Source organism: Festucalex cinctus, chromosome 5 (genome assembly GCF_051991245.1).
Source record: "Festucalex cinctus isolate MCC-2025b chromosome 5, RoL_Fcin_1.0, whole genome shotgun sequence".
In the NCBI taxonomy this organism is placed as follows: Eukaryota; Metazoa; Chordata; class Actinopteri; order Syngnathiformes; family Syngnathidae; genus Festucalex; species Festucalex cinctus.
This window is the reverse complement of record NC_135415.1, coordinates 16623032-16649870: the sequence shown is the minus strand read 5'-3', so window position 1 is coordinate 16649870 and position 26839 is coordinate 16623032. Positions and strand designations below refer to the sequence as shown.

The 26839-nt window shown below is 40.5% G+C and overlaps 1 protein-coding gene across 2 annotated transcripts in view; it reads left to right on the top strand.

Moving 5' to 3' along the window:
- bin3 (bridging integrator 3) overlaps positions 1-26839 on the top strand; it is a 32172-nt gene that overhangs the window by 3980 nt on the left and 1353 nt on the right. Inside the window, exons 2-9 of one of the 2 annotated variants that reach the window (XR_013283543.1) lie at positions 1515-1563; positions 2299-2339; positions 7651-7712; positions 8725-8861; positions 12839-12879; positions 20106-20247; positions 23185-23319; positions 25268-25454. Coding sequence is in view for 1 of the 2 variants with exons in the window: in XM_077521462.1 (XP_077377588.1) it covers positions 1515-1563; positions 2299-2339; positions 7651-7712; positions 8725-8861; positions 12839-12879; positions 20106-20247; positions 23185-23319; positions 25268-25414 (754 nt within the window). In the remaining variant the exon portion in view is untranslated. Of the gene's footprint in view, positions 1-1514; positions 1564-2298; positions 2340-7650; positions 7713-8724; positions 8862-12838; positions 12880-20105; positions 20248-23184; positions 23320-25267; positions 26766-26839 lie in introns of those variants that run through there. The other variant, XM_077521462.1, reaches the window with a different exon arrangement.

Here is a 26839-nt window from a genome sequence, read left to right as displayed (position 1 = left end):
AACTCAAGTGGGGCTCTCTTACTTTTTACAACAGTGTCGAAAAGTTTTAGTTGTATTATTTACTCAACAGCACAGAATGATGGGCATTTGTTAATTAGGCAAGCACTATTGAAGACAGACGTCTTCAACAGCTGTGACATGGAGTCAAAGACCATTTAATTGTTGTGTGTGTCACTACATGTCACTGGCATAGATAGATAAACAAAGATACAGTGTTTGTAATAAATAACTTCTCTATTTAAGTGCAATTGGATAGATTTGGTAGCAACCAATCACGGCTCAACTTGCAAACGTTAGTTAAGCCATGATTGGTTATCTGTGACCTAAACAGGTGATGACGTTTTCAGTCAGCAGCTAGTTGCAGAATGCGTTTTTAAGGTGTAGACAAGAACAAAAGTAACATTAACTTTTTTACTGCTGAAAACTGCAAAATTAGTAAAGTATTGCTTTAAACTTGAGAGTATAGCGATGGCATGTGCCAGATTATACAGTAAATATGTAACTAATTTCCGACTGCATTCCCCGTGGCGGATAATAAAATTTAAGAGAAATGTAGACACAACTGAGAGAGATCAGCAGAGGCAAACCGTTTACGTCTATGTAATAACCAACAAATTACATTGTGGGAGAGAGGCAGTAGTGAAGTCATTACAGCGACCCTGTTAATCTGGTGTGTACTTGCGGTGTAGCATTAAATTTTAGTCAACAACTGATTATTAGTTGGGGCATATTAGTCTCCAAAGGAATATGGTTACTGAAAGGTATGTCTAATGACTTGCTTTCGCCAGTTCTCTGTAGACTAGGGGTGTGTCAAAAAATCGATTCATAAAAGAATCGAGATTCTCATTTACTAATCGAATCGAATCGATATTATAAAAAATCGATTTTATTTAAATTAGAAATGAAGAAGAAGGGGAAAAGGCAATTGTAGCCCACATGCTGTTTTTGTGGGAAAAAGGCACTTACAATACAAAATTAATAAATGTTAAAACAAAAAAACAAAAAAAAAAGACACTTTAATGTCTGTCATTTTGTCTTGCTAAGCAGACTGGAGTATATCATGACAATGTTGTGCATATCTGTAAATTGGAGCAGAAATCATTTGTCAATCAAATAATTTTGAATCGAAAATCATTTTAATCGAGAATCGAAAATTGATTCTGAATCGAATCGTAGACCCAAAAATCATAATCGAGTCGAATCGTGAGACAGTCAAATATTCCCGGCCCTAGTAGACTGCATTTTGTTATTTATCACTGGTCTGACAGTCATGTTCCTGTGTGAATGCTGTATACGATTGTCAGCGGGAGAGAGGGAAAGAGACAGGTACGGTACATTTAGTATAGTTAATGTACAAGATTGTTTTAAGAGGAACTGGGAGTTAACAGCTTTTGATTGTTCATGTAAGAGGCCTGAGGTTTTTTTTTTTAACACAGCGAGTAGTCTTGCACTCTCAACCATCACTCACCCATCATACACTTGATGACAGACTGACATTGTTTATGTTATTTCAGGATTCCCTTCAAGATTGGGCAGCCAAAGAAGCAGATTGTGTCCAAAACTGTAAGTACCTAGAACTGTACCTCTCCATGGTACTGTGTATAATATACAACATGGTCATTTATCTTAATAATACCCTGTGCCACATGCAAAAGAGGGTGATTGGTCTTAACACTTCTGAGGAGAGATGGTTACCTTGAAGTGACCATGAATAGGTGGTCTCACTACCAAACCACTGGCAGCTTCCTGTTACGCTTTAGACAACATCAGGAAGAGACTTTGTGGCTGTCAATTTGTCAACAACCTCCCTCATTGTTTGGGCCGCCATGTTTGCATCCATGGGCCCAAAATGACCACAAGTTCGGAAGCCACGCTCCTCCGTCAACCTGCCCAATTAATTTTGTCTAGAGGCATGGTCAGAGGAACACTATTATCCTTCATCCTAATTACAACTTAATGTACTCTTTATAAACGACTCTTTATATCCAATGATGGGCTACCTTGCCCACTCGAATAAAGTGATCAAACACGAACCTTGTCACGACCGACAAACAACGGTTGTTTGTAAGCTTGTAATGATGTCAAATTGGGCCAAACGTCTTTCCTCAGATTTATGTGTACAGTGGAAAATCAGCCCTTAAATGAATTTCCTTGCTTTGATATTCTCCCCCATGTGAGGTTAAAAATGAATAATTTTTTACTGTGTGCTCAGACCTTGTGATTAGCCATCTGCTGTGATCATATCATTCAAACTCTGTTAAATAATGAAATTGCTTATTTCTTAACATTTATTTCTAGGTTGAAAGAGACTTTGAGAGAGAATATGACAAGCTCCAAAAGTAAGTAATCATTTCAAATGAAGATTAATTTCTGAGTTCTTTCCATGAATAATTAACATACTTTGTGTACTGTAATTGGCCCAAAATTGACTTTTGTGAAATCAAAACCGGATACTTCAGTTTGTTTGTTTTTTATTTCAGTATGAAAATCCAAACTTAGAAAGTTTTTATTTGATGCTATTTGTTCTAAAAAAAAAAAAAAATGGCAACAGAAAAAATATAATAATAATGTGATCGATCCACATTTGAATTGTGAACTAGTGTTTATCGTAATCAAAATTTTTATTTACTTACCAAAATAAATATAACAGGGCATCCATGATTTCTTATATAAGATCTCAGATGCTAGTTTTTCCAAAACAATGGCCTTATCCATTTTTAACAGTAAAAAGTTAATGTTTTGTCTAGAATTAATTTGATAACTTCATTGTTTTTCATGTACTTTATACATTTAAAATCATTTTGCCACTTGTTGTCAACTGGAAATGACATCACAGGTGCTCGGGAAACAGGTATATGTCCCACCTGTTTTCTGGGTTTGCTCGTGACATTAGCAAACTGAGCTCACGTTAATTTGCGGGGGAAGTCCAGAGTACCATGTAACCAGAAACTCCCCAAGAGAATCAATGGAAAATGAATGAGTAGGAGGAACCTTTATCAGAAAGGTGTGGTGTCAATCAACCTCACACGTGAGTCAGAGGAGCAGGCTTGTACTGGCATCTTGGTGCTCCACCCTGCAGATTCTTATCGGTGTATCAAGGCACATCTCTGACAGAAAGCAGTGGTTCCTGTTTCATGTCTGAGTAATTAAATATTTTTTCCCCCATGAAATATTGTTTAGCAGAATTTTGTTTATAGTTAAGCAATAAAAGAGTTATATTCCTTAGAATCCAGGCAAATGACCAAGAGTAGAACAGAAGTTGTGCTCCTACCGTAGCGACATAACTAAAGGCGGCCTGACACTTGCACGATTTTTGGGCACGATTCTGTCGTGGCAAGTCGTGCCATTTTGGGGCACGAACTGTGAGGTTCCCGCACTGTTCACGACTAGGTGAAGCATAGTTCACGACGAGTTCACGAATGCGTGACCATTCGTGTCCGCATTGACACAAACGATACGACGAGTTCATGCATAGTTTGCGCATAGTTTACGCACTTCCTGCATTTGCATGACAAGTTCGCGTAATTCGGACGGCGTCGTGCCGACTTGGGCATGCCATATAAAAAGGGGGCCTCGCCAACCCGGTTGCGTACCCGACGGCTGTCGGGTTTCTGAGGTGGCCGGGCCGCGTTGGCACCGGTGGGGGGGTGTCCCCGGGCTGGAACCAAGGTTGAGTGGACGTGGGAAAGGGGGGGAGCGCAAACCAAGTCGGCCTGCCCAGCCTCCTCCCCGCGACTCCCGCGAGCATCCGACTCATCCGCGGCCGCGCGCCCTCGGCCTCTCGTTCGAAGGCACCTCCGCCCATGCGGGCTCGCTTGCCCTCTCTCTCCGGTAATGATCCTTCCGCAGGTTCACCTACGGAAACCTTGTTACGACTTTTACTTCCTCTAGTATAGTCAAGTTTGATCGTCTTCTTGGCACGCCGGGGGAGCCCATCCGAGGCGTGCACTGGTGCGCATCCGTCCCTCATCGTCCCGACGAGTTCACGAACAGTTTGTGCATAGTTCACGACACAGTCGCCAAATTTTGTCGTGACAAAAATTTTAAACATTTCAAAATTTTTGCCCCGACATGGCACACAGTCACGACGGGTTTACGCACACTTCACGCCACTCTACGACTAGTTCGAGAAGTGCCAATTCGTGCCACAAAATCGTGCAAGTGTCAAGGCGGCTTAAATTGTTGGACGAAGTATCGGTCAAAAATAAAATCATGAGTCAAGCAATGAGTCAATAAAAAATTTCAAACTAAAAATCAATTTAAATGAACTAAAACACTCCCCACAGGGTAGATTGGACTCCCTGACGGGCCAGTTCTGGGCCGCTAGCCGTATGTTTGACACCCCTGCTTTAAATGGCGCTTACTTCCTTTTAATATGGTGCGTTTCAATGTGACTGGCTAATTCTGAACACAGCCAAATCCACAGTTATAAGGGAGTGTACACTTGTGCAACCAATGTCTGTTGTTATTGCTTGCCATTTCCAAAAGATTACTTTTTTTTTTTTTTTTTCTTTCAATTGACTTGTGCAGGTTAGTATGAATTTATGGCTGTAAATGTTTTATTTATTTATTATCTTGGTCTCATGTTTTATATTACAAAAACCTAGCATAACCACTGTATATACGTAATTTTTGAAACAATTGGCATGGATGCTGCGAAGGAATTTTATCACTTCCATGTTAAAAGAATAACTAAGAAGTGCACATGAGGCTTTTCTTGATATAGAGGATGTTTTCACCAACACTGGCTGCTGGTCAAACTAGTGTTGCGTTCCTTATTATTTTATGTGGTCTGACTCATCAGTAAAGGATGTGGATGTGTTTGTCCACTTCTTCTTTCCCCTTTTCCTTTTTTCGCAGAATCAATTTGAGATGCACTATTTTCCCAAAACATTATGTCAGGATTGTTATTAATAAGAATGTGACTGTCATTGTCAGTTCAAAAAGATGGCGTTAACAAGCAGTTTTATTAACTTTTGATAAAAACGCTGTACTATGTGTTATTCGATTTGGCCGTTATGTTCTTTTCGAGAGGGATTATTAGTCCTGATCGCAAGCAGGGATTGTGTGGATTTTTTGTTTTGTTTTTCGAAATGTGATTTTTATGCCGACAAAGTTGCTGCTCGCTGGAGTTGACATTGGGGCAGCGGGTCAAGGAGCAGCAGCTGTTCCATGAGGCCACCCTATTAGCACCTTTTGGAAAGCGCTTCAATCCTCACCTGACTCTCTTCACCCGCACTCACTTGCTCTCTCTGTCAGTGCTGAGAACAACAAATCTGCAACAACACAGCGTGAGAGCGATTGTCAAGTAGGAGTGACTAGGACAAACATGAATTCATCAAGTACATCAACCAAGGATTTGAAAAACGCATGCATGCTTGTTGTTTACACGGTGGCATGCTATGTGTATCACGACGAGGAAGTCAGTCTCATAGTTTTTCTGTTCAAATGATTTTAAGAATGCTAGATGGTATGTTTTTAATAATAATTAAAAAAAAACTCCTTACTTTGTAAAAGTAAGGGGTATATGGTGTGTCAAATCTTCAAAGCGTGCACAGGAAGCTGTTCTGCAATGACCAGATACTGATTAAATCCTGCCAAAAGTATTGCTAATAATGTTGGCTGTAGCATTTTTTTGCCGGAATAACAAAAACACATTTGTGACTATGAGAAAATGAAGCTTGTGATTGCTTCAGAGGACATCTGATGCAGCCCGCGAGACCCACTTGCATCTAATTGGTGAGAGTGATATAAGAAGTTACTGTGGAGATTGTTCTGACAGAGCTGTGCTGTGAACAATAAAGCGCCGCGTTGCATCATTTGCCGCACATGACATTTTTGGAACAAACCTCCATCTGGTCGCTGGCGATTCTCTGTGAAATCCTTGAAAACGTCAAGACGCTCAATAGCGTGTTATGATAGGTATTAATTAATGAATCCTCACTAGCCCGTAGTCCACATGTGTCAAACAGATGGCCTGCGGGACGCATCTTGCCCACGCTGTCAGAAAAAAGTCCAGTCTACTGCGTGATGAGATTATTAATAATTGTTATTGTTACATGTGCCTCACAATGTGTTACACTATAATGGTTGGGGAAAAATTGTAAACTTTCTCAAACTTTGAACTGACATTATGAATTTTAATTAGGGTGACCCAGGACAGTCTCGTTTTGAATCTTGTGTCCCGCAACCTGATTTTATTTATTTATTTATTTATTGATTGATTGATTGATTTATTAATTAATTTATTTTTTGCTACTTGTATGTCAATCACACAGTTGTCATAGCGATATGATAAATCCATTAAATTGGAATTTAACTGTTAAATTCCTTCCTATTTACTTCCAAATTCACTTTTTGCGTTCTCATTTGCATCTAGCAGGCCAACCTTTGGCGCACCATGAGACTTAACATTGTTTTGGTGCTTTGTGGTGTCGCTTACCTACTTCTTGTTATACAGCAATGCTTGTTTTAAAGTGCTTTATAAATAAAGTTGAGTTGAGTTGAAGATACTTTAGCTAATGCTAAATGCTAACAGCACACCCCGCTAGCCCCATGACAAAAAGGATTTGGCGCATAAAACCATGTGTCGCATGATTACACATGAAGACAGTTTGATGTTGTTGTTTTTTGTCCAACTTTTAAAGGCAAATTTTTTACTCTGGAAATTTCTGGATGGTACTATGATTTTTGAGTAAATTTAATTGTCCATCCATCCAAAACTCTGTCGATTCAAGAGTGATTAAGGGAAATTAGTATAAATGGAGGCCTTTAATGTTTTGGAGTTTTCATTTCATCCCACTCAGAAATGAACAACCTCAACCAAACAAATCCGTTGTGTTTTAGAGAAGATAATACGGAACTGTGTGGGTTACTCATTATGTAACAGAATCAATTGTAGGTGCATGATTCTAATGTAGCACAGGCGCTTATTAGTCTGCAAGAAGTCAAGTACATTTTTTGCCCTTGATGTACAATTCACGTTGTAGAATCTTCTGCTCGTTTTCCCTTTTTGGAAACAAAGCACCTTCACTTTTGATTTGCATGCTTGTGCGCATTTCTACCGTCCAGCTTGTCATTTCCTCACATCATTCCATGGAATATTCACTCTCAAATGATAAATCCTGCGAAGCAAAGCTGGAAATGAGACCCCATTTCCTTGTTCATCAAACCAGGAGGAACGACGTGACAGTGGTCTCAGGGGAAATTGTAAACCCCTCATTTGCTTCAATTGACATAATGAACGTCGTGTGTTTTCAGCCCCCTTAGTCTGGTAATTGCCGTTTTTAACACCCATCAATGGAATATGTACAGTGAAATGATGGAAGACATTAATGCTTTGGGAGCAAATATAGTAGATGTTAACAAGAACACTTAGCTGTTTTGTTAATTATCTAAAAGATACTATAATAACTTTTGTATGCGGAGTCAGTGAAATGTGTAATTTCTTCTTGGAGTACACTTTCCTTTGTCCAACTTTATTCTGACTCTTCTGTTGTTTACAGTAAACTCTCATAATTGTACTATATCTACGGTATATTTCCTGTTCTTTTGTCTCACGTAAAAGCCGTTGTCCCATATTTGCTGCATGCATTGTATCGCCACAGCCAAATTTGCTGTTGCTGATCATCATTCTTCTTCTTGTCACAGGCTGGAGGATCAGACAAAAAAGCTTCACAAGGACATGAAGAAGAGCACGGAGGCTGATTTAGGTTTGTTCTGCCACCATCTCGCGCACTCCCGCTTTTGTATGCCATCGATCGCGACTTGTTGATTGGCAGGTTTTTCAAGGCTGCAAGGATATTTGTCTTGTCTCGGTTCGTTTGCCCATGTGCCAGATGTTGGAACCACTCAACAAACGAGATAAAAGAATGCAGAGTGCCGCCTTAATCTGTCATAGGTTTTTGCTGGCTCTTAGCGTATGTGAGTGCATATGGGCTTTTGCATGTACTGTTACATGTCTATTGATTTGTTGTGCCTTTTAATCTTCATTCATTAATGTACTTTGTTAACCATAAGAAGGTTTTATGATTTTATTTATTTTTTAATGCCATTTGAGACGAGATCACAATAGTATCCAGAAACATGTTAGTTGTCAGCTGGTGAGAAAAGCAAGATCACCACACCGAGGTAATTAATTGGTTGAAATGGGCCTCTGGAGACAAGTGTGAAAACCGACCAGTGACTCTCCTACATTTCGATGGAGGCCGTTTTCACCACAGACTCTCCTGTCAACTCGTGTCTCTCCTAACACAGCTCATTAGTTTTGACACGGCAGCCATAATGTGGCGTGTATGCTCGATGTCGAAACAAAGTGCACGTTAACAGTAATTGGTGCCGTCATTGCCGAGATTCTTGGTGACTTGGTGAACATCCAACATGACGGCTGGCCCCTGCGACCTCAAATTTGTACAATAGGGGCTACAGAGTGCCATCGTTTAAGATTGCGTTGGTATTTTATGTTCTGCTAGTTTGTTTTACATGGGACAGTCTATTATCCATGAGCTATTCAAACCAATAGTGGGTTGATGAAGTTGTCTGAATTTGGTCTTGTTTTTGAAGAATTCATCAATATTATAATAATAATTGCATCTATTCATTTTTGTATAATTGTGCTTACCTGGATAAATACATGTTTTAAAAAAAAGTGCATCAAAAGGGACAATTATCATACTTTCAAAGGGAGCTCTGATATGTAATGCACGCAATGTGTGTGTCCATCAGCCATGTCAAAAGCGGCAATGAAGATCTCCGCAGACCTTCTGAGTAACCCGCTATGTGAGCAGGACCCGGCCTTTTTAGAGTCCATGACCGCGTTGGATACAGCCATGAAGACGATGGACTCTTTCAACCAGGAGAAGGTTAGACATCATACTCGATCACGCTCTTTGGTAGTCTTGGCACACCTTACCCACCTACATGTAGTTGAATTAGATGCTTATTTATCAAATATTTCTTCTTATCCCGTCAATTCCAAGCTCTCCCAATGTTTTTTCTATCTGTACTGCCTGACACACTGGGCTCCGGCAGACATTTTTTGGGGGGACTCTATATAACCGAACGGAACAATTGAGCAACGTTCTGAGAGCCCAGCAGTGCACACTTGGAACTCAACCACGATTAGGGAACTGCAATATTGGGTGAGAGACTGAACTCTGGTTCTTGGTCTCAGTCTATGTAATGTTTTCATATCTTGAAAAAAAACTTCAGCTAACCCCAGCGTGACCAAACGACCTCTTTTGCCTGGACATGTCCACTTTTTTTGCATCATGTCCCGGCTTATATGGGATTTTATTTTTTTATTTTTTTTTCATAAATTTATGAAAATGTCCCTTTGTCATTAACGGACAAATGGGAGGCGGAGTGCAACGTGTTGTTACTGTGACTGGTAGTCTATGGACTGCTCCCAAGTTGATCAATCGCATGGGGTGGAGGGCAGGGGAGGCGGATTTTGTGTGTGCGTGTTATTATTGGTATATATTTAAGTTTTTTTTTTTTTTTTTTTTTTTTTTTTAGAAAAAAAAGTAGGCTAGCTTTTTACGCACCTCAGGTGAATCAAACCATTTTTTAAGCTAAAGGGAGGTTTTCTGAATTTTTCTTGTTAAAATGTTACATTTTAACCCTGTAATGTATGTGTTTTTTTCTTGTTAAAAATAACACACAATAAAAAAAAAAAATAAGATAGATATCTAAAAATTTTGGGGTGCTTGGATTCTCTTTAGTGGTTCATCATCCCTAAAAATGACATTGATTTTATATGGAAACACACGGCCAGAAAGGCTCAACTTGCGTTTGGTGTGATCGTAGCATAAAAGTGCACTTTGCAATCTGACATTGTTGTTTCCATTTGTGCTGTGACAGACACAACAATAAGAGAGAATGTGGAGTGAGAAAAGTTGTGCAATCTAAGAGGAAGTCGCTGATAACAAAGGTCATTTTAGCTCACTTTATTCCTAAATAAATACACTGGCATAGTCCTGTCTTTTCACAAAAGCATTTCTTCTTCCTTCTCAGTGTTCATGAACTTGTGAGTAGAGTCATGGCCACAGGTACCTGCGGTGTGAATCATAGTTGCACAATGTGTGCGCCCCCAAAGCACAACTGGGATGTGAAAGATTGACTTTTAAAAAGACAAACACGCAATACTGGAAATTGACATCAAACTTTTTTTTTTTTCTTTTCTTTTTTTTAATCTCGGAGTTCATGCGTCATTGCCGTGCTCATGTATTGCATTTTGCTTTTGATGTTGTCTAATTACCTTTTCCATGGCATTCTTGTTCGAAGTTACTGTATTTCTAAATAGCATTAAACAATATCTGTCTTCTGGGCAATCACTTGTCTCTGTGACACACATGATTGATACAAACTCGTGATAACTCAAACTTGATCAAGAAAGCAAAAACTATGGGATTATCCAACCAGATTTCTTTGGAAATACTGATAGAGAACCACTACTGTCACCCACAGAACTGGAGTGAAATTATTATTATATTGTATTATTTTTTTCCCTAAATTGGAATTTGAAAATTGTTTTCACGACAATGTTAATCTGAGTTCTGGTAATTGTTCACCCTTACTCCAAAAACAAATCCAGAGAACCATTTTTCCAATTTTTCATATGTCCCTATTAAAGCAAAGTGATTTTGTTACATTTCTAGGATGGAGTTCAACTCCAGGAGTTTTCGCCAGCTACCATATTTGAGTGTTCTAGATTGCTCCTCATATTTAACTCAAGGCGAATGCAAAGACCACATTTTGTACTGTATGGTCCACGGCTTGGTTTGGCTTGAGTTCAGTCCAATCACTTTTTTTTTTTTTTTCTTCCACTGCCTCCACTTCCTCAATAACTACACAATAAAGTTGTCTCATTATCTCCATAGCAGCAGCGTTCATGTGTCAGTGTGTACAATGTGCAAATTTTCTTCCAATGGAAAAGGTTGTTGGTGCTTAACAGAGTGCAATTTGTTAGATGTTGATTCAGCCAGATGCTTATCCCAGTACACGTCCCTCCGTGATGATGGACAACCTTCAGCTAGAAAGGAATTGACAGCTCGTCACACCTCATATTCCCCCACTTCTCCCCGTCTCACTAAATAAACGTCCTAATCTTCATTCCGTGTTGACTTTTTGCAAAGTGGCTAAACATGAGCTCAAGGCAAGAAAGACGAAGAACCACCCCAGGTTTGCTAGGTGCTTCACTCATCGTGCGTTTCCAGCTGACTGTTGATTCCAACGGCACCCACAGCAAAAACCCTGCGCCGCTCCCGCGAAAACAGACACAAAAGCAGCCACCCTTGGCTCCGCTGCGCGCCGAGACGAGATGTTGGCGCCGCGGGGCCCGGGCGAGTGAGAGGGAGAGAGAGAGAGAGAGAGAGAGAGAGAGAGAGAGAGAGAGAGAGAGAGCATCCAGCGCATGAAACGTGGAGCGATAATGAAGGCAGCAGTGGCCCAGGTCTGCGTGTTTATTTCTGGGGCTGAGGAAGGGCGCGCAGCCCCGCCGGCGCACTGCTGCCGAAGCTGAGCCCCAGTGTAGATGGCGGCGGCGCGGTAGAGGATGCTCCGTTTGGAGGGATATTGATTTCCTCTGCGATCTGCGTGTATTTTTGGGAGGCCTGTGTGTCGGGCTGGCCTCTGCCCCGTGACTCACTGATGGAGACTGCTGCTCGAGCGCCGGCCTCGGGCTCTACGGGGCCTCCGAGGAATAGCTCTGCCCCTCCTCTCTGTGGGAAGGGGCAGAGGGTAGAGGGCACCGGCATGCTTAAGCAAATCTGCCGCTGCTCTTCTTCTCCCTCCTCGCCGCATGCTCTCACCTTTTAGAAGCAGCGGCGCCGGGAAGGAGAGGAAGGGGGGGGGTGTTGTTGCTGTGAATATGTAAAACAAAAAGACCATGTGAATTCCCATACACTTGTTTGTTATCGCTTTCCATTTTTTTCCCCCCCCCTCCAACCACAATCAAGCAGTTTGCACTTGGAAATGTGCCTCAGCGTTCCGGTGCCTTCTCTCGGGGCATTTTCACATCGAGCAGCTGCGACCTCGCTTCCATTTGTTAGATTGCCGTATCAGCTGTCCTTCTTCCGATAGCGGGCCAGCGTATGATAGCTCATCATCTTCATCATCATCATCATCATGATGCCTTGCATGTCCATGCTTTCAGCGTCCTCCTCTCTTCTACGCGTTTACGTGTTGTGTTTGTGGATGGAGCTGGAACTGTCATTTTGAGTCCTGAAGAAACTTCATGAATTGTTTGCCAACTTCTTGTGCTGAGGCTGGAGGCCTTGAAATGAGATGTTCGTTTACCTTCATTTAACACACATACACTCACTCACGTACCCTCCTCCCTCCTTGCTTCCTGACTGCTCATTCTGGCATCTAGAAGGAAAATTTATCAAGAAAAAAAAGATAAACTGTTATTGTTTAAAATGTTTGTTTGCGAAGAACTTTCATCTTGTATGGCGGCCCACCTTCCACAGGATTTGAAATCAGTGGGGCTTTGCTTTCATGTCCGTCCCCTGACAGTTGCATCCTTTTGTATATCAAGCTTGATGAATATTCAGGGTTTTCACCTCAGGGTTTTGCATGCAATAAAATCATCACCAAAGTTTTTTTTTGTTTTTTTTTCCTTCAAGCTCCCCTTGACTCACTCCCCCTCCCCCACACACACATTTTTCCCTTTTCCTGAGTGCTCTGTTTTGAAATGTATATTGTCATTTGTACAGCGACATTGTTGCTAATGAGTGAGAAATGTAGCAGGGATTTAGTTTGAGTGTAACTCATTTTGACAATTTGTAATTTCACAAGCTTTTGATGCTGATGTGTTTTCATCTTTGTCACACTCTAGGTCAACCAGATTCATAAGACTGTCATCGACCCACTGAAAAAGTAAGTCTGATTTTTATTTATTTATTCATTTTCGGCTTGGTGTGGGGGACATTCTGAAAGGAGCTACAGTTTTACAGAAACCAGACCCTTTCTAAATACAGTATTTAATTCTGTTTATGTATTTATTTTTGTATTTATTTCCATATTCATGTTTGTTTTTTATTTTTGAATTATTTTTTTTTTATTTTTAAATATTTTTTTAGTTATTTTTTGTTTTGATTTCCATTTATATATATTTTTGGGGGTTCTTTTTTTAAATTATATTTTTGTATTTGTTTTTCTTTTCACTTAACATTTTTTATCTATTTGTTATTTTTGGCAGTTTTTGGTCGTCCATGTGTTACCGCTGTATGTTACCCACAAAGGAAAGTGAGCAAAACGAAATACAAAAGTGCTTTTTGAGAATATCACTAGTTATTTAATGACAATATGACAAGACATCTGAAATGTTCATTGTGGAGCGGAGCTTGTGACAGGGCTCAAGAAACTACCCCCCCCCCCCCCCCCCCCCCCCCCCCCCCCAAGAGTGTGAATACAGATTGAATCTGCACCGATTCTGGCAACTTGCCTAGGTAATCTCTGTTCACTCTTTGGTTAAGCAGATTTGTTTCCATCATCACCACATATGAGGTTAAAACAGACATTAGCTTACGTTGGAGTCACACGCTCCACAGTCTCCACTTTATTGTAGTGGCTCGACTTCTTAATGCCCTCATTCTCCTTTTAAATAGAATGCGTGTCCACGTCATGTGCTATTGTGACTGATGCATCCCATGCCATGCGGTTTTCACAGAATCCCTTGGTAGTCATTTGGAATTATCAGCATCCGGCAGCAATGCAGATACAAGACAATACTGTTTTATGTTTTAGTATCTGAAGAAGTACTTTCCAATGTGATGAGCGCAGTCAAGGACCGGAAGAAACCGCAGCGTGCTTTTGTAAAAGAGAACAAGGGTCGGAGCGGCGCTGCTGTGGTGGACGTGTGTCTGGAAGACAGTTTATACGGTTCTTATTCCTAAAAGTCGCCCCCATCTGAGCAGGCAGCGAGTGCTATTCCATTCTTTCAGCCGCTTTCTTTTTTTCATAAACACACACACAGGCATGCAAAGCAGAGGTACTTAAGGGAGTGGTTGGATGCTCCCACTCATCTTCCGGAGGGCTTGTTAAGGTTTTGCTTCCTCCTGTAGCTCCTCCCAGGACTTGAAGTGTATGCTGCTGAAGAAGGCTCTTGCACAGTCCCCCAACACACACACACACACACACACACACACACACACTAGCATTTAATATAACATTTACCAGCTCATTAAAAAATAAACTAAACAAAGCGCGCACACAATGCTTTTGAAGACACGTGGGTCAGTGATAGTGTACAAGTCCTTTCTTTTCTCCTCCTTTGCTCCGGTGGCGGAGAAACGACAGGATGGAATGGTTCTAATTTCCTCTTTCTTGTGGGCGGCAGGCGGACGTGTGGGCCGGCTCAGAATATGGCAAAGGGCCCAGCTTCCTGGGCCCAGAGCAGCGATTTGGTTGAGAAAAGAGAAGTGTCACAAGACGCTCTCAAGCAGACTTAAGCAGCCAAAAGCTGTGAAGTTTGCCATTTATGCCATCGCAGGCCCAAACTTTTAATGTCATCTCTTCGTTCATTAACCTGCCGTTGCTTTACAAACATCACCACAGTGTGACTTATTAGTTTATCCGGCGGTCCAGTTTGCCTAAAAGCTGCTGTATTTTTAAAGCTTCCATTAAGATTCCATTAGTCCCTCACTAATGAATATTTCCCCATTGTTTGCTTGGCACCTAAATACTATTAGTGATTTGGGGTTTGTCAGAGGCGTTAATTTTAATGGAAAGCCTTCAACAATAAACACGTTTGTGTGGTAACTGTTTAAAAATGTCGGTATCCATTCTTAATACTTAAAAATGTGTAGTAATTTAACATTCGCAAACTCTTTCCTCTGTCATCTTGGGTTCTGTCTTTTCTATCTTGTCGCCCAGATGTGCACTTAATCCACTCAGTAGGGTCCCTGAATGACATCACGGTGTTTATTTGAGGGGAGGGGATGGGAGTGCGTGGGCACGGAGGCATTTGTGTTATCTGGGCCTCCTAACCTTACCCTTTGTACACTTTGTGGTAAGTCAAGACAAGTCTGTTTGGAGATTTGTGCCTCGGCTTGGGACGGGACTGCCCCTGGTTTAGGCCTACAACCAACTGGAACTTTGTGCCTTCATTATGTCGTTAAGACAGTTCTTATGGTTTTTCAGAGTTCCGATTCTGGTAATTCAGTACAGTAGAACTTTTTCATGCCAAAAACAATCATCTTCTGATTTGTTTAAGTTCCAAAACAAATATTTGTCTTTTTTTTTTTAAATGTAACTGTACAGGAAAAAGTCAACTGTTCCATTAAGCTAAATTAAAAATACTTGAGATGACTTGAGATCAAGGGACTCCACTTTTGAGTTTTAACACTGTAAATTACACATTTGTGCCTGCATTCTTCTCGGAAGTGGACCTCCACATGATGATGGAAGAAGTTCCAAACCATCAGGACTCATCCTAGAGCTGGCCGCCATTCTGAACTGCGCGTTCAGTTCAGGGCCTTACTCAGGGAGTTGACCAAGAAGAAGGGCAACAATCTCTACATCACACCAATCAGACCTGTTTGACGGATGCCATTCTGGAGTAAATCGACAGCCCGCCTGGAGTTTGCTCAAAAACACCTGAAGGACTCTCGACCACGAGAAAGAAAATTCTCCGGCAGCATCATAAAGTGTGAGAGATGATTTTCAGTGGTAGGAACTGGGGAACTAGTCAGGATTGAGGGAAAGATGAATTTAGGATCCTGGATGAAAACCTTCTCCAGAGTGCTCAGGACCTCAAACTTGGGCAAAGGACCCTTAGCACACAGCCAAGATAACGATGGAGTGACTTCTGGAACTTTCTTAGTTGAGAGACTTCACCGAGCTGAAGTCTCAGGCGTGATGACTGTTCAACCTCAAGTTTTGGTTCGAATTTAGAAGCTTTTTTTATTATTTTTATTATGACTTGGTTTCCAAATGTTGAGGTTGCGCTGCAACAGTGTTTTGGACCTAAGGGTGTTTGCTGTTGCTTTCTTTCCAAACTAGCAGCATGTGTGAGTTTTGATCAACAAAGCATAAGGCAAGTTGCAGCAGATCAAACTCCCACTCACATTCGTCACACACGCACACACACACACACACGCACACATACATATGCTCAAGAGGCCAACTGCTCCTGAAGCAGGTGGAAGCCGTTTTGCATGCACAACAGCGCATTTAGCGCGACTTTCTCCCTCTCTAACCCTCTTCACTTTTGGAGGTTAGCGCGTAAACAATTCCTCCTTCCGTCCTTCTTGTGGTCTGGTGTGTATTTTTTGCACTTGTGAGTTATGTGATGGCGCTGGCGCGGGGGGACGGCCAGCTTCCTCGACCGAGGGTGTTCAGTCCAGACTTTGGCTTGGCTGGCTGGTCCGACTGCCCCGTTTGTGGACTGGCAGCGCTTCATAAACACACGTTCTCAGCCAGATGCTATTTCCATCCTGTCTGTTCACCACACCAACCTGTCACATGGACAGCGGTGTGCGCTCTCCGGGCCCCCAGGCCGAGCCGACCGCGTATTGAGGACCCGGCCAGCTGACCGTTGTCAGCTCACCCTTTACTTGAACTAGCGCACTTCTACATACCGTCGATAAACTGGGGTGGACAAATTATGGCCCAGGAGACATTTGCGGCCATTTTCTTGCTAAGAAAAATGAAAGCAGAGGAAGAATGTCAACATTTATTTATTGATAAACTTAACATGGCACGTGTCTCAGTGTACCAATTTTCCTATATTTTGTTTAAAAAAAAAAGAAAAAGTGTCTTATTTGGGATACATATGTATCGCGATACGTATCGTATCGTGATGCGTATCATATCGTGAGGTTGGCGGCAATACCCAGCCCTACTGGTGACTAGTTGTAATTTAAAGTGAACAGAAAGCCCTGGAGTCCACGAGTTGTTTCATGCTCAAAATACCAATTGCTCTGAATTTGAAAAGATGTGCTGTTCCTTTCATCAATGTCCAACATGAAACACTAATGCTACCGGGTGGCAGGAAAATCTGTTGTTGTTGTTTTTTGTTTGTTTGTTTTTTTGTTTTTGTTTTTTTGTACTTCAAATAACTTGAATGAATTACTATAAACTTACTTTATAAGTGACCTAAAATATACACCCACTTTTGTATTTGGCAAACTGACCATATTTGGTCATCAAAAAAAAACTTTTTTGTTTTATTGTACATTTAGAACAGACATAACATGCGATTAATCATGAGTTAACTACTGAAATCATGCTATTCATTATTTAATCAACTGAAAATTGGGACCGACAGACAGCCCTAATATATAAACAGTATGTGCATATTATGTATGTATACAGTATGTGTGAGCATGTGGAAATGTGTGTGTATATATTTAGTACGATGTGGGCATTAAACTAACTTTAAATCAATTAAAAGTGCTGTTAAAAGGAATTAAATTGGATTTGCAGATACCTGCAGAAACCCTGTATACATAATATATAATTTAAAAGCTTAAGAAAACAGCTGAGCTGTTCAACTTCAGAAAACAGGTGAGCCATAATTGGTTGTTACCTGCGCCCTAAGCAGCTTTGTTGTCATTTTAAGTCGACAGCAAGTGGCAAAATGGCCGCCTGATATTCCACAAACACGCTGGGGCTGCTTAGAACATATTGTAAAGAAATGCTTTGGGGTTTAAAAAATTACGGGTGAAAAATGTCAGAAGCCCTTGCATTGTTGACTTTTACTATATGCGGCCCTTGGAAGAAAAAATACACTATGGACACCCCCGTTCTACACAGCTGAGTCACACACAGAGCCCTGAACGTAGCAGTGAGACGTCAGCAGCCAAGTGAGAGGGCACTTGAAACTCTTTTGACACGCTGACGAATGAACAACAGGCAGCGTGGTGTGTCATGACAAAATTGCCCGATGCCGACAGGTGTTGCGCGCACGTGAGAATACGCTGGTTTCAGATCAGTTTTGCCATGCTGTGTCATGAAATCGCCCATTGTAAGGGGAGCCGTCATGCCTGGAGGGCAGTTACATAATGCCCTGGCGCTGCAAAGCATGTGCACACTCGAGCTCACATAGTAGACTTGAGGATCAACATCAAGCCCTGCCATCAACTGGGTCAAAGTGGTTGTTTATAAATAGTGTCGGAGCGTGGGCCGCGGGGCTGGACCGGGCCCGGCTCCATGATGTCACTCCAAAGGCCACACCTTGCTCCGCTTCCTGTCGGAAACAATCCCCGCTTGTCTGAAAGCCCGGCGCACGTCACTTTTGCACTCGCCCTCCCGTAAGATGCGGAAGGGAGATAGGCTTGTCGTTTTCGCAATCTCAGCTCGCTGGTGGTTCCCCACATCAGGGGCGAGGGCTGTCACGCACAGAAGAAAACGTCAATCAAGGAAGCCCAAACGTTGAGCGGCTATTAACACCACGGGCAGCACATTCTGATCTCTTGTAGTAGAGTGAGAGCAGCTGTTAAAATGCTTTAAATGAGTCATTCAAAAAAATAAATACAAAAAGAAAAATCATTATTTGTGCGTTTTGGTCAGTGACTCACCTATTGTAGACACCTCTGTGAATCATGTTGTGGCCTATTTACTGTCACTCTGATTTTCCACTCCTATTCTAATCTAGTATCTTGATGGTAATACTTTTTTTTTTTATGTATGTTTTTTTTTTTTTTTTTCATTTATTATTTAATCTGAAACAGCTTTTACCCGGACTATAAGTAACACTTTTATTTTTCATAGTTTGTACTGTATTCAGGTGTGACTTGCATATACTCAAATTAGAGCTCAGACTCGCACTGCAAATCGTGTTGACGGCAGCAAACGAGTTTGAAATTTCCGCTTTTTTCTTACTTTTTTCTTTTTCTTTCTTTCTTTTTTTTAGTTTAATATGGCTAAAATACTATGTTGCATTGTGACCAAAAGTAGAATCCTGGTGAAGTTATTGTGTCTTTTGGTGCTGTAAATAGTAAAATATTGTTGTGGCATATGTATGTATAGAACATGTGGATGAATTATTTTTTTATTTTATTTTATTTTATTTTATTATGTTTTTTCACTCGTTGACAACGCACATGACGATTAATTAAGGAGGGTATCTTTTAGAGTTGCAGTCACTATTTTTTGGGAAATGTAATCTTATTTTTTTTTTCTCATCCATATACTTGTCTATCAACTAATAAATGTACAACTAAAGATTACAACAATCTGATCAGAAGGATCGGGATTGGCCAATACTTTGCATTTCAAGCAAAATCGGTGAGCAGCTGTAATGTCTTATGGCATCATTGATCAGCTCTTTTTTTAATTCAATTAATTGAATTTTTTTTAAATTATTTAGCGTTTATCAGTGCATTATAAATATTTTTGGGGTTTATTTTTATATATGTATTTATTTTTTATTTTTTTCCCCTCCCTCATGCATATATCCATTACTGTCAATTATACATGGGTTTTTCGCTATTTGTGGGCCGGGCCGGTCTCTGTCTCCTGCAAATGGTGACTGTTGAGTAAATATAAAAGTTGTTTATAAGGATATTTTGCTCCATCTTCTGATCAAATTGGTGATCGGTAATCAGGTTGTTTTTTTCCCCCAAACTCAAAGATAAGCCAAAAATAATCCCGATTGTTTAAAGTATTAATGAATTCATAGCGAAGTGAATCTCACATTTTGCCATCATCCAATTTCTTTTGTTGCTAAATGTTGTTGTTGTACAGTGTGAGCGCCTCTCATTCAAAATCAGCACCCAAAGCAGTGCAACAAGTCCCGCGATGAAGCTCTGTCTGTTGCTAAGTTACAGTTGAGTGTTCTCCTATTTTTAGTGGCTGAGACTTGGATTCTCGTAGTAAGAATATACTTTCATTATCATTAGAAAGGATGATAATTGTCTCAAAATGAAGAGTGTCATGCCTTTTTGAACTACAATAATGAGATAATCGAGGAAGCCTAATGCAGAGTTGTCCTCCGGGGTTTGACAAGTACCTCCGCAAGGAATCATATTTATTCATAATGACTTTTATTAACATTGTTTGCAATCTGAAATTTGGTCTGCATGTTTTATGGAGCCGTCATTTTTATGATTGATCGCAAAAGTGTGCCTCTTTGTCATTGTGTGACGTTCTCCCTGCAGGTACGGCGCCGTCTTCCCCAGCCTCAACATGGCGGTGAAACGTCGCGAGCAGACCCTGCAGGACTACAAGCGCCTGCAGTCCAAAGTGGAGAAGTACGAAGAGAAAGAGAAAACCGGGCCTGTCATGGTCAAACTGCACCAGGTATGCATGCGCTTTATCGGCGCCCTCTGCCTGCGGAGGTATGGTATGGAGGACCAAAACTGCCCAAATTAAAAAAATAAATAAATTATACATTAATTTGAATAAATAATAAATTCATGACTAATAAATGACAAATGTATTTATAATTACACAACATAATTTTGGCGGTTTTGGTCTTCTGTAGCAGAAGAGCCGATTGGGAAAAGACACCAACGCCGACTGGATTGGAACAAAAATAGTCGAACGTGTGTGTGTGTGTGTGTGCACGTTACAGTACGAGCGCGCTCCTTCACCCACGCCAGCCCTCAAGTTTTCAAAAAGCCACTGCTGCACATCTACAGGCATGTAATTGAGAATTGGGAGACCCGCGCACACACGTGCACGTGAGGCCATTACCGGAGCGCGTACATTCACAGATAGCGTTGCCGCAGCTATTGCCGCTAACACATCCTCGCATGGAGATCCGCCCACCCACACACATTTGAGAAAAGCAGCGTCAGGGGAACAAAGACTTGAAGAGGGCCCTGCACGCCTGCCCTTTCAATCCCCATGCACTTAAAGAGACCATCCCAACAAAAAACATAACGCGGATGTCATTTCATTTTTGAATCAACTCGCTGAGGTGAAGAAACCATAAAAAAATAAAATAAAATAAAAAAAATCACCAACAACAATATGCTCCATTTTAAACATAGCGTCTCTCTCCCCTCCATAACAAGTCTCACCCTCTCGCATATTCATCGTGCGTTGGGTGTCTACAGTAGACTGACTACCCACTAATACATTCACACACGCAGAGCTCTGTGGTGCCGGAGTCCACTCACAGCCAAGTCTGCCCACATTACCCACTCCTCCTCACTGTGGTCGTGATTACAGCCTTTTTTGCAGCTCTTCTCCGTGGGAATTAGGCAAAATATCTTTCTGCACAAAAAAAGCCGACGCCAGTGACGCCTCGCTCGCGTGTGCTGACTTTGGTGACGATCAACTATGTTTGCCATAACGTCGCTGTCCGATATCAACTGGTAATGTCACATTTTTGGGGGGGTTTCTCATGGGGATACAACAACTTATTAGAGTCATTTAGTTAGAGTACTCCACAAAATGGTTTTATTGTACAAAACGAAAAAGATAAATACAATGGTGTGCCTTGACTTAACCTAAAAATACCGACCAATAAAATTGTAACGTTTTTTTTTTAACACTAAATAGTACTCGACAATATTTTACTTTGTGAAAACTAGAGATGTTGTTTTATTGTAAACAATACCAGTACGAGTATCAACTTTTGTCGTCACATATACAAGTACCAGTACCCCTAGTACTTCTGAATTTGAAGTATCTGTTACTGTTTGTTTCTAAGAAGGACATTTTTCCTTAAAATTGCATGAAATTAATGACAGTTATTCTTCTAATTTCTTAACCGCTTATTCCTCACAAGGGTCGCAGTGGGTGCTGGAGCCTATCTCAGCTGGTATTGGGTAGTACACCCTGAACTGGTTGCCAGCCAATCGCAGGGCACACAGAGACGAACAACCATACACACACACACACACACACACACACACAATCACAATCACACCTAGGGACAATTCAAAGCGTTCAATTAACCTGCCAAGCATGTCTTTGGAATGTGGGAGGAGACCGGAGTACCCGGAGAAGACCCACGCAGGCACGGGGAGAACATGCAAACTCCACCCAGGAAGGCCGGAGCCTGGACTCGAACCCGAATCCTCAGTACTGGGAGGCGGCCGTGCTAACCACTCAGCGACCGTGCCGCCTCAGTCTAAAGTTCTAATATCTTGAAATGCGTACATTGAAATAAGGCCTGGTATCCAGTACTCACCTGTTCCTAATGAAAACATACAGTTGTAATATAATTAAAAAGACCGTTTTCATCATTATAATTCAATGGGCACCGTACTGCTCATTCTGATGGCCACCAGAGGTCAGTATAATACATACACCTAGATGTAATGGCGACGCGGAGACAACTTAGCTGCAGTAATATTAGATGATTTTCTCAGAGGATAAAGAATATATGCCTCTGAGAGTTTAATGCTCTGTCTGCATGTGTTAACTTGCTATCATTTGTGTTCAAATAACCATTGTTTAAAGGTACAGTAAACCCTGCTCGCTTAATCAGCCTGTCTATGATGTTTTGCATTGCATATTACCATTATGATAGCTCATTTTATAAGTGGTTTGCTTAAGTCAAGTCATCTTTATTTATATAGCGCTTTCAAACAGCCTTAGCTGTCACAAAATGTGTTTGTTTTGTTTCACAGTTGTGTTCCTTTTTTTAAGAATTGTTCACTATCTTATAATCTCTTGATGTTAAAATTACACTAGGGAAAAGTTGAGTTAGGTCTGACAGCTGTTTTTGACCAATTTTTCAGTGCAGAATCTGATCTCATTTCTTTTCTCTATCGTGAAGTTTTTGAGCTATAGGATCCCTGTTTTCTTTAAAAGAAAGAAAGAAATGTGTAAGTATGTAAATAAAACACTAAGAGAATAGTTAAAAGCTATGAAAACTTAAAAAAAAAAAAAAAAAAAAAAAAAGCATGAAGCAAAATGGTTACAAGGTTATGTGACAAGCTAGCAGTAATCTTCTTAATACCTACGATGCTAGCTTTCTTTTTGCAGATATTAATAGTGACTGACCTCTAACCTCTCACCACACTTTAAATTGTGACTGCACAAACAAGTTACAATGTAGCTGTAGATGAGTCTAATCGTAGTCAGCTCTTACTACAGTCTTTCTACAGCTAATCAGTGCCATTTTGTTTATGTGGTGGGTAAGCTGTGGAGAGAGAAAAAAGCTCAAAGTGACCTTTTTTTTTCTTCAAAATTGTTCCTCTGTGTTATCTGGCTGAATCTCTCACTGTGAAAAAAGCCGTCCTGCAAAATGACATCATCTTGTGCCTTGCCCGCTCGCAGGCCAGAGAGGAGCTGCGACCAGTAAGGGAAGACTTTGAGGCCAAGAACAAGCAGCTGCTGGACGAGATGCCCAAGTTCTACCACAGCCGCATCGACTACTTCCAGCCCAGCTTCGAGGCGCTCATCCGGGCGCAGGTTAGTCGCTCGCCACTCGCGGTCACGCCCTCTGACCGCCCGCTAAGTAAGTGAGCGTGTCCGCCTGGTGGCGTGTGTCTCCTCGCTAATGCGATTAACCCCCCAAGTGGCGGCCCACACTGCGGCCTCGTCTGGCTGGCTCCGTCCGGCGCAGCCTTAGCAGCTAACCCCCCCCCCCCCCCCCCCCCAATTTCCTCCGTGGCACACTCCTGATGAACAAACAATATTATCTCAATCGTCGCTTTGAACTGGCAGCACGAGGACAATCGAATCTTTCAATGTGCTCAATTCTCAAAAAATCTCCAAATGAAAGAGTGTAAGTTGCGCTCGGGATGAGTGACGCGGCCCCTCGGCAGGAAATGTAATTGTCCGTTTGAGTCCCACGAATGAGGGCTTGCACACATGCAGGCGCACGTGGGTGGGCCAGCGGACCTCCCCTCGGTTCGCTCCTCCGCTCCCTTCCCGTCCCGTCGGCCGCTCCCAGCCAGCAAGCATCACAAAGGCCGACTTTGTTTCGCGACGCATGAGCGCCGTCCAGCCGCGCTCGCTGGGATGCTCTAGTCCCAACCCGTCCACCTGTACGCACGTCTATCAAACGACGCTTTGTTTTGCTTTCTCTTGCCGCTTGAGGGTTCGTTTAAAAAAACAATACAAAAGATGATTTTTTTTTTGGTCCTTTTTCCTTGTGATTGTCTTTGTTTCTGGATTATGAGCACATGCTAAGAATTTACAGTATGCTTCTAAATTGGGAAGACCGGTTAAAGTTTTTAGCAACAATAACATGGTCATATATCAGTAATTAATTAATTTATGTATTTATTTATTAATTTGTTTATTATTTATATATATATATATATATATATATATATATATATATATATATATATATATATATATGTATATAAAGGGATGTAACGATATCCAAACATCACGATACGATATTGCAATACGATAATTATCATGATATTGTGGGGGAAAAAGGTCACAATATTATTATATTGTGGAAAAAAAACATTGTGCTTTTGTACAATACAGCAATGAAAAATACAAAATTATAATTAGAACTAAAAAAAATATAAATATAATTTCTATATTGAGGCACTTATTTGCTAATGCAAGCCCACATTGAGTTCCTCCACAGTTCACAAGCAAATTACATTCCCCTTCATCTGACCACTAGTGCGGATTTGAAACATAGAAGGGCCAAAACATGCCTTGTGAAAATTGCACTAAAACTGCACTAAAAAACTAGCCACCAGAGGGTGCTATAACTGCAAAAATGGAAATAAACCTGACTTTAACATGTGCTGCTTATAATATCGTGACGTGACGACGACGATATATTGTGGCAGTTTTAATATCGCAATTTCACGATATTTCCGTTATCCTTATATCCCTAATATATTATTTGATTGATTGATTGATTGATTGATTTAGTTTTAACCCCTTCAGACCCATAGATGATTGCAGTTGACATGACATATTTGTGTGTCTAAACCAATAAAAACGCATAATTTGGATGACGTCAACACTTCTGGTTGATGATTGGATCCTAGCTAACCAATCACAATCGCAGGTTGATTTGCATGATGTTGTTGTTAAAAAATTGTTACATATAAACTTGGTAAGTTTACCTTGCAGCCATACTATCCTGGCATCCACTATAACAAAAACATGAGATTTAGAAAATAAATAAATAAATATATATATATATATATATATATATATATATATATATATATATATATATATATATATATATATATATTCATATTTTTTTTATATAGGAAAGAGTCAAAATAAATTAATATATATATATATATATATATATATATTCATATTTTTTTTATATAGGGAAGAGTCAAAATAAATTAATATATATATATATATATATATATATATATATATATATATATATATTCCTAAAAGATGGTTTCCCTCTGTGCAGGTGGTGTACTTCACGGAAATGTACAAAGTGTTCAGCGATCTGACGGATCAGATCGACCAGGCGGGCCTGACTGACGAGCAGCGGCAGAGGGAGAGCGAAGCCAAGCTCAACGAGCTGCGTGCGCTCTCCATTGTGGCCGACGACTGACACGTCCAACGTTTCCGACACGCTGTTGCGACTTTAACCGGTTAGTCCTTCTCACCACTTGTTTGATCAGATGCCACGTTTACAAAAAGCCATCAGCCAAGTCCGGCAAATGCTTACTTACTACTGCTGTTCTTCATTAGTGTCCAAAACTTTAATAGGCACCTAATTTGAGACAAAGTCTGCTTAGCTCATTTTAAGTCTGTTGCTAACCAAAACAGCAGCACCTAACAAGTGTGAGTAGTTATCCTGATACATATGTTGACAATCCATGTTAATATATTCAAGCCTAAATTAAGATTTGTGTGTAATTATTTTAGAATAAATTATATTTATGGTAATTAAATCATAAATTGCCATTGTTCTTAAACATACTGTTGTGGGGCCATTCCAATGCTATTACGACCCAAAACAGCTGCATCTCAGATATCACTTCATAATGTGTTCCAACCTCTCCTGTAATAATGCTTTTGTTTTATATTCCAGACTACTTGACAACAATTGTAGCACAGTATGGTGATAACATTGTTCAATCTTATTCCAGAAAATGTGTTTTTAATTGCAAGGTCTCCACAGTTTTTGTCATGGGAAGAGGGACTTCAAGCTTAGACTTTTTTTTTTTTTTTTTTTAAATATGTTGACATGTTTGTGGTGCATGAAGCCGCAAAATGCAATAAGCTACAAGAGCAAGTCGACAGGCGACAGTTGTCGCTCTCAGCCACGCTGCAAAAAAATAAAAAAAATCAAGCCAAGGGCTCCCTCTAGTGAGGAAAAAGGACTCATTCTAAAAGCGTCCAAGACTGTCTTATGAAATCACTGCTAAAAGGGGTCAGAGGTCACAGATGCACACTTGGGTGCTCTTACGTTTGTTAATTTATTGTGTCATACAGTTGCCTTGTCATTGACTTATTGTATTGTTTATTTTAACTTTAACGTTTTTCTAACTCATGAAGGGTTTATATTTTGTTTTTATTTTTGGTAGAGTATTAAGGCCACAATGAAAACAAAATCTTAACAGACTATGACGTTATTTTGTTGTGAAATTATAACTTCAAAACAGGATTTTAACAGCAGGATAAGATCAGGTTAGGTTAAAAAAAAAAATTAATTGTAAATCTTGGGGATTTTATTCACCATCTACTTGCTCAAAAAAATATTTTACTCAACATTACTCCTTTTGTTTTCATTGTGACCTTCATACTCCTTTGAAACAATGAAGTAGGTTTTTTTTCCCTCCATTAGTCAGTAATGACTTTGAGCATAAGAGGTTGTATTTTAGTTGAATGGGATATGTTCAGTGACAGTTTCTTATTTTTCAGTCAGAAAATAAATGACAACTCTTTGCTCTCTTGAATGGTTGTTTCTGGTGTGTCCTTTTACTTTCAAGTGAGTGTCCTTTTAAAAAAATAAAAATAAAAATAAAAATAA